Source organism: Mus musculus, chromosome 1 (assembly GCF_000001635.26).
Source record: "Mus musculus strain C57BL/6J chromosome 1, GRCm38.p6 C57BL/6J".
Lineage (NCBI taxonomy): Eukaryota > Metazoa > Chordata > Mammalia > Rodentia > Muridae > Mus > Mus musculus.
Genome location: NC_000067.6, coordinates 44685726 through 44701963, shown reverse-complemented (window position 1 = coordinate 44701963; position 16238 = coordinate 44685726). Strand labels below are relative to the sequence as shown.

The 16238-nt window shown below is 39.5% G+C and overlaps 1 protein-coding gene across 5 annotated transcripts in view; it reads right to left on the bottom strand.

Moving 5' to 3' along the window:
* Gulp1 (GULP, engulfment adaptor PTB domain containing 1) overlaps positions 1-16238 on the bottom strand; it is a 245459-nt gene that overhangs the window by 94875 nt on the left and 134346 nt on the right. For all 5 annotated transcript variants that reach the window (XM_006496277.4, XM_006496276.4, XM_006496278.4 and 2 more), the window contains exon 2: positions 12749-12820. In XM_006496277.4, the coding sequence (XP_006496340.1) occupies positions 12749-12776 (28 nt within the window). In that variant the 5' untranslated portion in view covers positions 12777-12820. The remainder of the gene's footprint in view (positions 1-12748; positions 12821-16238) is intronic.

The window sequence follows — 16238 nt, the reverse complement described above, 5'->3', positions numbered from 1 at the left end:
CACTGATAGTAACTCCAGTTCCAGACTATCTGATGAATTCTTGCCTACTGAGCTACCAGACATGCATGTAGCATCCAGACATACATACAAGGAAAATACTAATGCACATAAAGCATAAGTTAAAAAAATCTTTTAAAAAACTTTATTGAATACATCTTCTTTGTACTTTTAAGGATTACTAGTAAATATAACAAAATCAGGAACAACTTTGTTGCAGTAATTCTCCAACCCAAATAGGCCTGTGCCATGAGAACGCAGCTCAATTAATATGAATACAAGCTGTGCACCTAGACTGGGCAGGACTACCACTACACTACTCTATTCCACAGTTATGAGATTCCTTATAACTTGTGGTTTCTCCAGGCCACCTGCTTCTACTCCATCTCCTCCTCCATTGTCCTCTCTCTCCCCTCTCCTCTGAGAAACTTTTCAGCTCCACCTTCCCTTCCACTGCCCAATCACTGGCTCTAGCCTTTATTTAACAAATTAAGATGGAGAGAAGGCTTACAAGAAGTCACCTGTGCAGGTGATTCACTCCTTGTGGACAACCACTTGTCAGAAGGTGGAATTAGCATCAAAATACAAACAGCACCAGGTTTTTTAAAAAACACAGCTTTTTTTTTTAAAAAAATTCAGATAGTCTTGCTTTTTTTTATGTTAAAGACTTTAACCCAGGGGCTGGTGAAATGCTTTACTGGGTAAAATGCTTATTGAACATGCATAAGGACAGGGACTCAGACCAGGGTACTCATGTAAACAGCTAGGCACTGCAGCTCATAGCTATAATACTTTATCTGGGAAAATGAAGGCCAGACAATTTCTACAACTTCTGTAAAGCCAATGTAAATCAATGGGGAAGCTCCAGGCTCAGTGAAAGATCCTGTCTCATAAAAGAAGGGTGAGTGATTGAAATAAGTGCCTGATATTAAGACCTCTCCTGTACCCAAGCATACATATGTGCCTGTGCACATACTCATGTATACACACACACACACACACACACACACAGGGAGATAGAGACAAAGAGCAAGAGAGCTAGAGAGAGCGAGAGTGAGAGCGAGAGAGAGAGAGAGTGAGAGAGAGAGAGAGAGAGAGAGAGAGAGAGAGAGAGAGAGAGAGAGAGAGAGACTTGGACCTAGCTAGGTCTGGTGGCTCATGCTGATAATTCCAGAACTAAGGAGGCCAGGTCAAGTGGATGACTATAAGCTGGGTTACATAATTAACTCCTGGACAATATGACTACAAAGTGAGACTCTGTTCCACAAAATGAAGAGAAGTATAAATGAAATATTCCACACTGAAACAGTGGAAATTGAAAAGATTTATCATTAAGAAATCTGAAAATATATACAATTTTTATCTCTAAACATAATTCATCTCATGACATTTTGCAGACTGCTGTAGTGTCAGAATGTTGTCTGAATGTCATTGTGAGAGTTCATCTCTATCGTGAAGCAGAAAAAGAAGAGATTCTCCTTGCAAGTCATTGAGACTAGAGCTCGTGTGGGTTACTGACTCAGACTCAGTAACACAGACAGAAGGTGGGCACACAGATGCTCCTTGAGGCAGGATAACATGAACATGATTTGAGGGTTCTTCACTCTCACTTTGACTGGATTTGAATCACCTAGGGAGTACAAACCCTGGCTTATTTCAAAAGACTTCCATAGTTGTATAACCGAAGAAGGAAGGCCCCTAAAAGTGGTCACCAGCCTCTTCTGCATTTTTAAGAAGAAACAAAAGACAAACAGATGAGCACTGGTGCTTCTTCTCTTTGCATCCTAGCTCATCAAGATAAAATAACGTACCACGTGTATTTACTACTGTGAATGTCAACCCTTCCCCAACATAATGGAGACTCCCCTTCCAAATTGTGAACCAAAATTAATCCTTCTTTCCATAATCTTCTTTTGAGTTTTATTTTCATATCATGTCAAGAAATGTAACGGATCCATATGATTAAATTTCCAGGGTATAAGCTGTAATTCCTAACAGAAATCACTGTTCACACAGTATCCACTATTGTAGTTTAGGGGGTGATTTCTACCTCAAATTTTTCAGATACCTGAAAATTTTCTAAAAATGTCCTTAATACTAGACAAAATTGTGTGCTGATAAAATAAAACCAAAACACACAACCAAGGAAACAAAACCCCAAAAGAATAAATTATTGGCATTAATTTATGCATATTGTTAGTCCTAGAGAAGAATTGCAGTTGCTGTTTCTTGGTTACCATGAGTAACCTGATATAACCACAAAAGCAGTAAGATGAGACTGGTGTAGAAATAGAAACATAGATATTCTAGACCATGTCCACATTGCTTCTAATTATACTAAAATAACTTACTCAGATTTAACAGGCAAGGCATATGAAACAAAATGCCAACATTTTAAAATTCTTGACAAATGTCAAGCCACTCCAATGCTAGGTCAACAAATACAGACTGAACTTAGATTAAGATCTTATCAGGAAAGATGCAGTAATTACATAATTTTTAAATCAAGAGAGCTCAATATAACAAAAACACCTACTGCGAGTGCTTTATATTTAATGTGAAATGTTACTGAATGAATGAATGAATGCAGAAGAATATTTCCACAAGAGGAAAAATCACTCTTAATCAATACTTTTTTTTTTTTTTTTAATTAGGTATTTAACTCATTTACATTTCCAATGCTATACCAAAAGTCCCCCATATCCACCCACCCCCACTCCCCTGCCCACCCACTCCCCCTTTTTGGCCCTGGTATTCCCCTGTACTGGGGCATATAAAGTTTGCAAGTCCAATGGGCCTCTCTTTCCAGTGATGGCCGACTAGGCCATCTTTTGATATATATGCAGCTAGAGTCAAGAGCTCCGGGGTACTGGTTAGCTCATAATGTTGTTCCACCTATAGGGTTGCAGATCCCTTTAGCTCCTTGGCTACTTTCTCTAGCTCCTCCATTGGGAGCCCTATGATCCATCCATTAGCTGACTGTGAGCATCCACTTCTGTGTTTGCTGGGCCCCGGCATAGTCTCACAAGAGACAGCTACATCTGCGTCCTTTCAATAAAATCTTGCTAGTGTATGCAATGGTGTCAGCGTTTGGATGCTGATTATGGGGTGGATCCCTGGCTATGGCAGTCTCTACATGGTCCATCCTTTCATCTCAGCTCCAAACTCCGTCTCTGTAACTCCTTCCATGGGTGTTTTGTTCCCAAATCTAAGGAGGGGCATAGTGTCCACACTTCAGTCTTCATTCTCCTTGAGTTTCATGTGTTTAGCAAATTATATCTTATATCTTGGGAATCCTAGGTTTGGGGCTAATATCCACTTATCAGTGAATACATATTGTGTGAGTTTCTTTGTGAATGTGTTACCTCACTCAGGATGATGTCCTCCAGGTCCATCCATTTGGCTAGGAATTTCATAAATTCATTCTTTTTAATAGCTGAGTAGTACTCCATTGTGTAGATGTACCACATTTTCTGTATCCATTCCTCTGTTGAGGGGCATCTAGGTTCTTTCCAGCTTCTGGCTATTATAAATAAGGCTGCTATGAACATAGTGGAGCATGTGTCCTTTTTACCTGTTGGGGCATCTTCTGGATATATGCCCAGGAGAGGTATTGCTGGATCCTCCGGTAGTACTATGTCCAGTTTTCTGAGGAACCGCCAGACTGATTTCCAGAGTGGTTGTACAAGCCTGCACTCCCACCAACAATGGAGGAGTGTTCCTCTTTCTCCACATCCTCGCCAGCATCTGCTGTCACCTGAATTTTTGATCTTAGCCATTCTGACTGGTGTGAGGTGGAATCTCAGGGTTGTTTTGATTTGCATTTCCCTGATGATTAAGGATGTTGAACATTTTTTCAAGTGCTTCTCTGCCATTCGGTATTCCTCAGGTGAGAATTCTTTGTTCAGTTCTGAGCCCCATTTTTTAATGGGGTTATTTGATTTTCTGAAGTCCACCTTCTTGAGTTCTTTATATATGTTGGATATTAGTCCCCTATCTGATTTAGGATAGGTAAAGATCCTTTCCCAATCTGTTGGTGGTCTTTTTGTCTTATTGACGGTGTCTTTTGCCTTACAGAAACTTTGGAGTTTCATTAGGTCCCATTTGTCGATTCTCGATCTTACAGCACAAGCCATTGCTGTTCTGTTCAGGAATTTTTTCCCCTGTGCCCATATCTTCAAGGCTTTTCCCCACTTTCTCCTCTATAAGTTTCAGTGTCTCTGGTTTTATGTGAAGTTCCTTGATCCACTTAGATTTGACCTTAGTACAAGGAGATAAGTATGGATCGATTCGCATTCTTCTACACGATAACAACCAGTTGTGCCAGCACCAATTGTTGAAAATGCTGTCTTTCTTCCACTGGATGGTTTTAGCTCCCTTGTCGAAGATCAAGTGACCATAGGTGTGTGGGTTCATTTCTGGATCTTCAATTCTATTCCATTGGTCTACTTGTCTGTCTCTATACCAGTACCATGCAGTTTTTATCACAATTGCTCTGTAGTAAAGCTTTAGGTCTGGCATGGTGATTCCGCCAGAAGTTCTTTTATCCTTGAGAAGACTTTTTGCTATCCTAGGTTTTTTGTTATTCCAGACAAATTTGCAAATTGCTCCTTCCAATTCGTTGAAGAATTGAGTTGGAATTTTGATGGGGATTGCATTGAATCTGTAGATTGCTTTTGGCAAGATAGCCATTTTTACAATGTTGATCCTGCCAATCCATGAGCATGGGAGATCTTTCCATCTTCTGAGATCTTCTTTAATTTCTTTCTTCAGAGATTTGAAGTTTTTATCATACAGATCTTTCACCTCCTTAGTTAGAGTCACGCCAAGATATTTTATATTATTTGTGACTATTGAGAAGGGTGTTGTTTCCCTAATTTCTTTCTCAGCCTGTTTATTCTTTGTATAGAGAAAGGCCATTGACTTGTTTGAGTTTATTTTATATCCAGCTACTTCACCGAAGCTGTTTATCAGCTTTAGGAGTTCTCTGGTAGAATTTTTAGGGTCACTTATATATACTATCATATCATCTGCAAAAAGTGATATTTTGACTTCCTCTTTTCCAATTTGTATCCCCTTGATCTCCTTTTGTTGTCGAATTGCTCTGGCTAATACTTCAAGTACTATGTTGAAAAGGTAGGGAGAAAGTGGGCAGCCTTGTCTAGTCCCTGATTTTAGTGGGATTGCTTCCAGCTTCTCTCCATTTACTTTGATGTTGGCTACTGGTTTGCTGTAGATTGCTTTTATCATGTTTAGGTATGGGCCTTGAATTCCTGATCTTTCCAAAACTTTTATCATGAATGGGTGTTGGATCTTGTCAAATGCTTTTTCTGCATCTAACGAGATGATCATGTGGTTTTTGTCTTTGAGTTTGTTTATATAATGGATTACATTGATGGATTTTCGTATATTAAACCATCCCTGCATCCCTGGAATAAAACCTACTTGGTCAGGATGGATGATTGCTTTAATGTGTTCTTGGATTCGGTTAGCGAGAATTTTATTGAGGATTTTTGCATCGATATTCATAAGAGAAATTGGTCTGAAGTTCTCTATCTTTGTTGGATCTTTCTGTGGTTTAGGTATCAGAGTAATAGTGGCTTCATAAAATGAGTTGGGTAGAGTACCTTCTACTTCTATTTTGTGAAATAGTTTGTGCAGAATTGGAATTAGATCTTCTTTGAAGGTCTGATAGAACTCTGCACTAAACCCATCTGGTCCTGGGCTTTTTTTGGTTGGGAGACTATTAATAACTGCTTCTATTTCTTTAGGTGATATGGGACTGTTTAGATGGTGAACTTGATCCTGATTCAACTTTGGTACCTGGTATCTGTCCAGAAATTTGTCCATTTCGTCCAGGTTTTCCAGTTTTGTTGAGTATAGCCTTTTGTAGAAGGATCTGATGGTGTTTTGGATTTCTTCAGGATCTGTTGTTATGTCTCCCTTTTCATTTCTGATTTTGTTAATTAGGATTTTGTCCCTGTGCCCTTTAGTGAGTCTAGCTAAGGGTTTATCTATCTTGTTGATTTTCTCAAAGAACCAACTCCTCGTTTGGTTAATTCTTTGAATAGTTCTTCTTGTTTCCACTTGGTTGATTTCACCCCTGAGTTTGATTATTTCCTGCCGTCTACTCCTCTTGGGTGAATTTGCTTCCTTTTTTTCTAGGGCTTTTAGATGTGTTGTCAAGCTGCTAGTATGTGCTGTCTCCCGTTTCTTCTTGGAGGCACTCAGCGCTATGAGTTTCCCTCTTAGAAATGCTTTCATTGTGTCCCATAGGTTTGGGTACGTTGTGGCTTCATTTTCATTAAACTCTAAAAAGTCTTTAATTTCTTTCTTTATTCCTTCCTTGACCAAGGTATCATTGAGAAGAGTGTTATTCAGTTTCCACGTGAATGTTGGCTTTCCATTATTTATGTTGTTATTGAAGATCAGTCTTAGGCCATGGTGGTCTGATAGGATACATGGGACAATTTCAATATTTTTGTATCTATTGAGGCCTGTTTTGTGACCAATTATATGGTCAATTTTGGAGAAGGTCCCGTGAGGTGCTGAGAAGAAGGTATATCCTTTTGTTTTAGGATAAAATGTTCTGTAGATATCTGTCAGGTCCATTTGTTTCATAACTTCTGTTAGTTTCACTGTGTCCCTGTTTAGTTTCTGTTTCCACGATCTGTCCTTTGAAGAAAGTGGTGTGTTGAAGTCTCCCACTATTATTGTGTGAGGTGCAATGTATGCTTTGAGCTTTACTAAAGTGTCTCTAATGAATGTGGCTGCCCTTGCATTTGGAGCGTAGATATTCAGAATTGAGAGTTCCTCTTGGAGGATTTTACCTTTGATGAGTATGAAGTGTCCTTCCTTGTCTTTTTTGATAACTTTGGGTTGGAAGTCGATTTTATCCGATATTAAAATGGCTACTCCAGCTTGTTTCTTCAGTCCATTTGCTTGGAAAATTGTTTTCCAGCCTTTCACTCTGAGGTAGTGTCTGTCTTTTTCCCTGAGATGGGTTTCCTGTAAGCAGCAGAATGTTGGGTCCTGTTTGTGTAGCCAGTCTGTTAGTCTATGTCTTTTTATTGGGGAATTGAGTCCATTGATATTAAGAGATATTAAGGAAAAGTAATTGTTGCTCCCTTTTATTTTTGTTGTTAGAGTTGGCATTCTGTTCTTGTGGCTGTCTTCTTTTTGGTTTGTTGAATGATTACTTTCTTGGTTGTTCTAGGGCGTGATTTCCGTCCTTGTATTGCTTCTTTTCTGTTATTATCCTTTGAAGGGCTGGATTCGTGGAAAGATATTGTGTGAACTTGGTTTTGTCGTGGAATACTTTGGTTTCTCCATCTATGGTAATTGAGAGTTTGGCCGGGTATAGTAGCCTGGGCTGGCATTTGTGTTCTCTTAGTGTCTGTATAACATCTGTCCAGGCTCTTCTGGCTTTCATAGTCTCTGGTGAAAAGTCTGGTGTAATTCTGATAGGCCTTCCTTTATATGTTACTTGACCTTTCTCCCTTACTGCTTTTAATATTCTATCTTTATTTAGTGCATTTGTTGTTCTGATTATTATGTGTCGGGAGGAATTTCTTTTCTGGTCCAGTCTATTTGGAGTTCTGTATGCTTCTTGTATGATCATGGGCATCTCTTTTTTTATGTTTGGGAAGTTTTCTTCTATTATTTTGTTGAAGATATTAGCTGGCCCTTTAAGTTGAAAATCTTCATTCTCATCAATTCCTATTATCCGTAGGTTTGGTCTTCTCATTGTGTCCTGGATTACCTGGATGTTTTGAGTTAGGATCCTTTTGCATTTTGTATTTTCTTTGACTGTTGTGTCGATGTTCTCTATGGAATCTTCTGCACCTGAGATTCTCTCTTCCATTTCTTGTATTCTGTTGCTGATGCTCGCATCTATGGTTCCAGATCTCTTTCCTAGGGTTTCTATCTCCAGCGTTGCCTCACTTTGGGTTTTCTTTATTGTGTCTACTTCCCCTTTTAGTTCTAGTATGGTTTTGTTCATTTCCATCACCTGTTTGGCTGTGTTTTCCTGCTTTTCTTTAAGAGCCTGTAACTCTTTAGCAGTGCTCTCCTGTAAATCTTTAAGTGACTTATGAAAGTCCTTCTTGATGTCCTCTATCATCATCATGAGAAATGTTTTTAAATCTGGGTCTAGATTTTCGGTTGTGTTGGGGTGCCCAGGACTAGGTGGGGTGGGAGTGCTGCGTTCTGATGATGGTGAGTGGTCTTGATTTCTGTTAGTAGGATTCTTACGTTTGCCTTTCGCCATCTGGTAATCTCTGAAGCTAGCTGTTTTAGTTGTCACTGTTAAGAGCTAGTTCTTCAGGTGACTCTGTTAGCCTCTATGAGCAGACCTGGAGGGTAGCACTCTCCTTAGTTTCAGTGGGCAGAGTATTCTCTGCAGGCAAGCTCTCTTCTTGCAAGGCAGGTACCCAGATATCTGGTGTTCGAACCAGACTAATGGCAGAAGTTGTGTTCCACTCACTAGAGGTCTTAGGATCACGTGTGGAATCCTGTGTGGGCCCTTGCGGGTGTCAGGCGACTCAGCTGGCAAGGTAGCCGGGGCTCGAGTGGAGTGGAAGGGGTTTGTGCCCCAGATCAAGCCCGGGTAGCCTGCTTCCCTATGTACCGCAGTCTCAAGTTCCACGCGATTGGATTGGGGTAGGCGCTGTGTTCCACTCACCAGAGGTCTTAGGGTCCCGTGGGGAGTCCCGTGTGGACCCTTGCGGGTGTTGGGCAAGACTCTGCTGGCAAGGTAGCCCGGGGCTCGAGTCTCGAGTCGAGCGGAAGGGACTTGTGCCCCAGATCAGGCCCGGGTAGCCTGCTTCCCTATGTACCGCAGTCTCAAGTTCCGCGCGATTGGATTGGGGCAGGCACTGTGGTCCACTCACCAGAGGTCTTAGGGTCCCGTGGGGAGTCCCGTGTGGGCCCTTGCGGGTGTTGGGCAAGACTCTGCTGGCAAGGTAGCCCGGGGCTCGAGTCTCGAGTCGAGCGGAAGGGACTTGTGCCCCAGATCAGGCCCGGGTAGCCTGCTTCCCTATGTACCGCAGTCTCAAGTTCCGCGCGATTGGATTGGGGCAGGCACTGTGATCCACTCACCAGAGGTCTTAGGGTCCCGTGGGGAGTCCCGTGTGGACCCTTGCGGGTGTTGGGCAAGACTCTGCTGGCAAGGTAGCCCGGGGCTCGAGTCTCGAGTCGAGCGGAAGGGACTTGTGCCCCAGATCAGGCCCGGGTAGCCTGCTTCCCTATGTACCGCAGTCTCAAGTTCCGCGCGATTGGATTGGGGCAGGCACTGTGGTCCACTCACCAGAGGTCTTAGGGTCCCGTGGGGAGTCCCGTGTGGGCCCTTGCGGGTGTTGGGCAAGACTCTGCTGGCAAGGTAGCCCGGGGCTCGAGTCTCAATCAATACTTTTTTAATGCTAATCATTACAATTATATTTACTCATCAAAATATCAATTGAAACATTAAAGGAAACAAAAGTGAAATCAGCCACATTTACTCACAATTTTTGCTCTATGATTTATTTTTTAATACAATGTGAATTTGACAATTCAAAAATACTAACAGAAAAAAAAGAAGCATAAAATAAAAGCAGTCACTGTAGTTTAACCTGTCTGTGATTATGGTGTTAGAACAGCTTTTAAGGAGTTTCTCAGAATAGCTCAGATATATGTAATTATCATCTATATATGCAATACTTTCTCTGCCCCTGCACAACCCTAAGACATTAGGGCATCTACAAAGATCATCACCCAAGGGGATGATTTAACCTATTGATCCCACAACACTGTCCCAGAGAGCTGAGAAAAGGAAAAACAACAGCTGTGTTTGGTTACTAGGTGGCCACAGCTTTACTTGATACTCCCAAACAGTTAATAGGAGTGTGCTTTAACCAAGTAACGTAGACTTTTATCAACTGAGAAATGAGCTCTTCCTGATCGGGTACCTTTTGTGTGCTTGAAATATTATGAAGAATAGATAGAATAGATAGATAGATAGATAGATAGATAGATAGATAGATAGATAGATAGATAGATAGATAGAATAGATGAATAAATATAGGTGTGCACTATTAGTGCAAGTAACACTTGAATTTGATAGTGTTCCATATGTGATTATGACCCCAAGTGTTACTTGAATTCTCTCATAAAATTCAAGTTTTCCATTTCAAATGAAAAATTATCTACATAGTACTACTCTTTTCCAGTATATAAAATTGCATTTTATTATATAATAAACAGCCACAAACTAGCCACCTATGGGAACAAATATGACAGATACTTGAAGGGAATAGGGATTTTTCATTTGTAGATACTGATTGAGGTGATAATGATAATGATGATGATGACGACGACATCATCCATGGCCACAAAAACATGATCTCTTTTAATCATCTCGTTGACTAAGGAAAGTGAAGTCACCAAACTTAGTAAGAACCTGTCCCTTCCCTTTCCCTTCATAACCTTCACCATTTAATTGCAATCAAAACAGCAAGTAATGAGTGGAAGGGGAAGACCATGGTGGGGAACAGAGAGCAGAGGCCCAGACTCCCTGTCCTGTGAACGTATCCAGACCTCAGCTGATGAAAGACCTATTTCATACTAAATGAGTTTGTGAAGATTTAATAAAACAAAAAACAAAAAAACAGAAAACAAAAACAAAACAAAAAAAAAAACATTTTAGGGGATTATACCTTCTAATTGCTAGACCAAGATTACGTGACTCAAAAATGATGTAGAGATTTTTCATCTTGTCATGGTTAAATGATGTACAGAGGGTTGGGTATGTGTCTCCATTGGTAATGTGTTTGTCTGGTATAGAGGAAGGGCCAGGTTCTATGCCCAGCATGGATAAAACTAGGTGTGGTTTTATAAGACTATAATCTCAGCACACAGCACCATTGTTTAACAGCAGAATCAGACTCTCTATGAATTATTCTTCAACACTAGGAACTAACAGCCAAACTTAAGGTAAAGTGTTTGATTAAGTTCTAAACTAGAGGTAGAACAAAATGCTGATCAATAATTTTCTGATTGGGATAATCATTTAACTTAAACACTGGTGATGTGAAGGTGAAGAAAGTTGGAGAAGAAGGAAGCAACGAAGGAACCAAAAGTGCCTGTATATCCTACTTCCCAACGTTGTCCTCCCACGGGGCACATGTATCAAACTCATGTTCCTTTGAACTAGAAAGGAACATTGGTCCTTGAAATTTGTCAATGGAATAAATCCAAATATCTTTTAAGTGTATATTGAAATCTAGATGGGGGCTTTGGCTTTAAAGTTTTCAGGAAGACAACTGTAATCAGATCTGTGTATCTCAAAAGGTCGGGAGGGATTTGTGACCCAGCTGATAAAGCATGACTTTGGTATTTTCCTGCAGACCTTACAGTGTGGTAGGGCTATTCCCCAACTTTGCTACTACAAAAAGGGAGACATTTCCAACTTAATGGGTTTAAAATCAGAAGCAAGTTGTAGATATCAAACAATGTTACATTGCTTTTCTTTATTCGGACTAACAAATAAAATACTGTCCTCAGATTCACAGGATTGAATGGGGTCTAAAACATCACATAATTTAAATTTTCATTGAATACACTAGTCTGCTTACCATATCCAAGTATTTGCATCTCTTACTTCACAAACAATAATTTAATAATCTCTTTATATCTTCACAAAACTATGTGAATATTTTTCTTATGCTAAATCAGTGGCTTTATAGTTTATACTTATTTTCACTTCATTATTGTAAATATCATGGTTAAAAAAAATAGCCCTTCAAATACATAATAAAAAACATTCCTCATTGCATAAAAAGAATTCTGAAACTTGACTTTCAGGTAAAAATGTTTAGTTAAAGTTACCCTCACTTTTATTTCTGGTCTGCTCATGTTGTATGTGTCAGAGCATAATTTGCTCATTTTAGTTCCAACAGTAGAATGCTCCGCTAGTATGCATGGAGCCCTGAGTGTGATCCCTAGCACCTCATGAACAGGTGCCATGGTTCATGCTTTCAGTTCTAACTCTTGTCATGTTGAAGACAGATGATCAAAATTCAAGTTCATTCTCCTGGCTACAGAGTGAGTTTGAGATCAGAAAGGGATACATAGATACATGAATCTTGGAATAGTCACTGAAGGGGTAGAGTTGGGGAGAACACACTTCACTAAATAAAATGGAACACTAACTCTAAAGTTGCTAGTTCTGGATATCTATTGTCCATACATTAAATAATCACAGTTGATTTTACTGTTGGATCATTTTTTTTTAATTATCCTCGACACTTAAGATCAACTTCCAAAAGTTTATATGGAAAATAACGCAAAACTTGGATTTTCTAATCCTTCTTAGGCAATTTACAATATCTACCTAAATTTCAATGTAGCATACAAGCTAATTGCTCATTTCTGTCATCTCTTCCAGCTTTCAATCATCTAAAAATTTGATTAATATTATTTAAGTATTTACTCTAAAATCCCCAGAAATAGATTAAATAGAAGATAGCGCCTATGCTATTTTACAGTATAGCATACAATTGCTAGCAAACATATAATATGTTCACATGTATTGTGACCTAGGCATATGAATACTTCTTTTTAACTAGGGTACAATGAAAGCATATTAACTAGTAGTACCTACAGATGTGAATTACTCTAATATAACGAAATTGCTTTGACAAATTAAAAAAAGCACATGTCTTATTTGCAATTTATTAGTAAGAATACTGATTTGTCTGTCAAGTTCTCTTACCTTTCTTTCTGCTGAAAGCACGGTTCATGGTGTGGAGCCTCCCAACTGCTCAGCTCAGTAATACCCAGTACCCTGTTAAAAACAGAAAGGAAGCATTGATGACCAACCTTTTCTGTGTGGTGATTGTTTTGTTTGCTTTTTTGAAAAAGGGTCTTGCTATGTAGCCCAATCAGGTTCAAATTCAGGGTCATTTTTCTGCCTCAGCTTCACCAATGTTGGGGTTACATATGCATCACCACACCCAGCTCTTAGGGAATTTTAAATTACAAAGCATATACGAGGTGTTAAGTACTCATCATATAATAGTCTATTAAGTCACAAAATGCAATGGATAAGGATAAACTTAAATACCTAATGTAAGGAGGGACAGAGTTAAGTGCAATATGTCAGCTAAAAATCCTCCAAGGCATGCATATTGTTTATTATATTCATCTGTAAATTTAAGGAAGAAAGTTACTTTTCTGAATTTGTTGGAAATAAATGCAGTCAAGTTTTGATTTCTTCTGAACAACTGAAGTAGATAGGAATAAACTTATGCTTTTTAAAGCAAAATCATTTTATAAATACATTTACATGTACAATAACTTGTCTAAAGGTCATTTTCTACAAAAGGGGCTATCCATCTCAGACACTTTATTTATTCAGCCAATGATTTCATTTAAAAATTCCTTCTATATACCGTCTCAGAAATATCACCAAATAACAGTTTATGGGGAGGTTAATGTTAGAATATCTATTCGAGGGCCCAGGGGAGTGTTAAGTTTTTGGATAAGTATGGAAGGATTCTTCTCTTTAAGAAGGCAGACATTCTCTTTTTCCCCTCATTAATTAATTTTACAGTCTTACAGAAGCTTCTCTCCCTCCTCTCCTCCCAGTCCCACCCTCAAAACCCCTTCGCCGTTCCCCTATCCCCTTCCCCTCAGAGAAAGGGAGGCTTCCCATGGGCACCAACCCACACTAGTACATCAAATCATAGCAAGACTGGCTGCCTCTTCTCCCCAACAAGGCAGCTCCGCAGCTAGAAAGGTAGGCAATAGAGTGTGCAACAAGTAATAGCTTCCTAAGTCCTGCTAGCACAATACTGATAGGTCGTGATGCTTGTCTTGATTTACTTAGTATCTGTTGTCAAAGCTTTGCTGAAATCCCCCAATAGTAAGAGATGTTCTAACATGCTCTCTAACAATTAATGGGACACAGAAAAGACTAAGAGGATTCTCCATTTAATGACTCAAACAGAAAAATGATATCCTTGGTGGGGGCAGGGGGCATTTAAATTCATGAAATTAACAGGCTTAATTCTGATAACAGGATTTTTGGTTTGGTATATCAGAAGTCATTTCGGCAGCTATAGCCCTCTCATTGTATAGTCAGAACTTGGCCCAATGCTGGCATAAAATTTTTGTAGCTGTCCAATGACTACAACATGCTGCTTCTATTATGAGTTGGGAGGGGCATCCACCACTCCTACTCCAGGTGAGGACATTCATAGGTCCATACATCCTTAAGTCCAGAAAGGGACACAAGGTCAGAGCAGCCTTGTTCATGTCAATATAAATTTAACCCTTGTATCAGCACTTCAGTGTCTGTGTTATCCTGAGCTAAACTTCTCAGGTTCTGATCATGGTTCAGTAGTCACATGTTGAGATTTTCATTATGATACTTTGCAATGTCAACCAAACTGGTCTCTTCCTGGGGTTCTCATTACAAAGTTGTGTCCTCAATGAAAGAGTCAGCTACCTTTCTCTAAAATGAGATAATTAAATGGAAAATAATAACACTAAGAAAAATATTCTCAAAGACTAATGAAATATTTAATACAGTTATTTATGCTGAAGCAAATATTTATGGCATACTTGACGTGTAGATTGTGGAAGACCTTAAATGTGATGTTCCTTTTTGAACCATAAACTTTGAAGTTCTTTGAAGAAATGTCACGTGATACTTTGTATTTCTCAATTTAATAGAAACATTTTTATCATACTGAACTCACAATATCATTACAGAACTTCAGAATGACCATTATAACCTTATAGAAGCTCCCTTAGATATAAAGAACTGGGGTCTGGGCAAAGGATTGGGACTATCATTTTGCTAGTTTTTGAAACATTGCCAGGAAATGTATTTTATCCAACTAATGTGGTGTCCAAAATAATAGAATTCATTTCCCTGAGACGGAATCAAGGCATTGAATCAAAGAATATGTATAGTGGGAAACCATGTTTTTCTAATAGTTTCGAAGAAAGGTGTTTGGCTAGCCCTGCACACAGGACTACTTGGACACAGTAAACACCACCTTCTGCTTCTCCATTGCTACTATGACCATTTTTCTTTCAACCTCAGTGTGAATACAGTAAGCTGAAATCAGTCAGTTTTATACTTTGCTTACTTATTAATGCTTTAATTATAACTGATAAATTATTTCTCCTTAGAAAACCCTTCATGGGTTCACCACATGTTCGGAAAAAAAATTTTTTACTTGACCCTGGGCCTGTGATTCAGACAACAAACCAAATGTCAAGAACTTCTTCCTTCCCTTCCTTCCTTCCTTCCTTCCTTCCTTCCTTCCTTCCTTCCTTCCCTCCCTCCCTCCTTCCTTCCTTCCCTCCTTCCTTCCTTCCTTCATTTTTTCCTTTCTTTTGTTCTCTAACTTTTCAAATTTATTTATTAGTAGTAATTAGTGTGAGAATGAACATTTAAAGTACACAGGAACAACTTTTATTTTTAGTTTTTTTTTACGTATGTCTTATTTTCTTTTGTGACTACATAGGAAATGGTAGCAGTTAAAACATTAGGAAGTTAGGCACAAAAAAATCAAAGGTTGCTACATTTCAAGTAGATACAAAGATATTGAGAAGGGGATGTATACCAGGCAGTCTGCCTGCAAGCCATATTTAAGATACTAAGTATCTTTTCTTTTTTAAATGATCCAGTCATTGCCTACCTCCTGCTCTACCCTCCCATAGCTCCTCATCCCAATCCTCTTCCCCCCCCCCACTCCCCTGTATACAAGAGGATATTCTTCCTCCCTCCCCTGCCAGCCATCCCCACTCCCAGGGGCCTCAAGTCTCTCCAGGGTTAGAAACATCTTCTTCCATTGAGGCCAGACCAGGCAGTCCTCTGGTGCATGTGTGGCAGGGAGGTAATAGGGATCAGACAAGCTCATGTATGCTGCCTGGATGATGGAACAGTGTCTCTCATAGATCTCAGGGTCCAGGTTCGTTGAGAATGCTAGTCTTCTAATAGGGTCCCCCCCTCCTCAGCTTCTTCCAGCCTTTCTCTAATTCAACCACAAGCTGCTGGTGGGACTGCAAGCTAGTACAACCATTCTGGAAATCAGTTTGGTGGTTCTTCAGAAAATTGGACATAGTATTTCCTGTGGACCTAGCTACACCACTCCTGGGCATATATCCAAAAGATACTCCAACATATAACAAGGACACATTTGTAATAGCCTTATTTATAATAGCCAGAAACTGGAAGCAACCCAGAT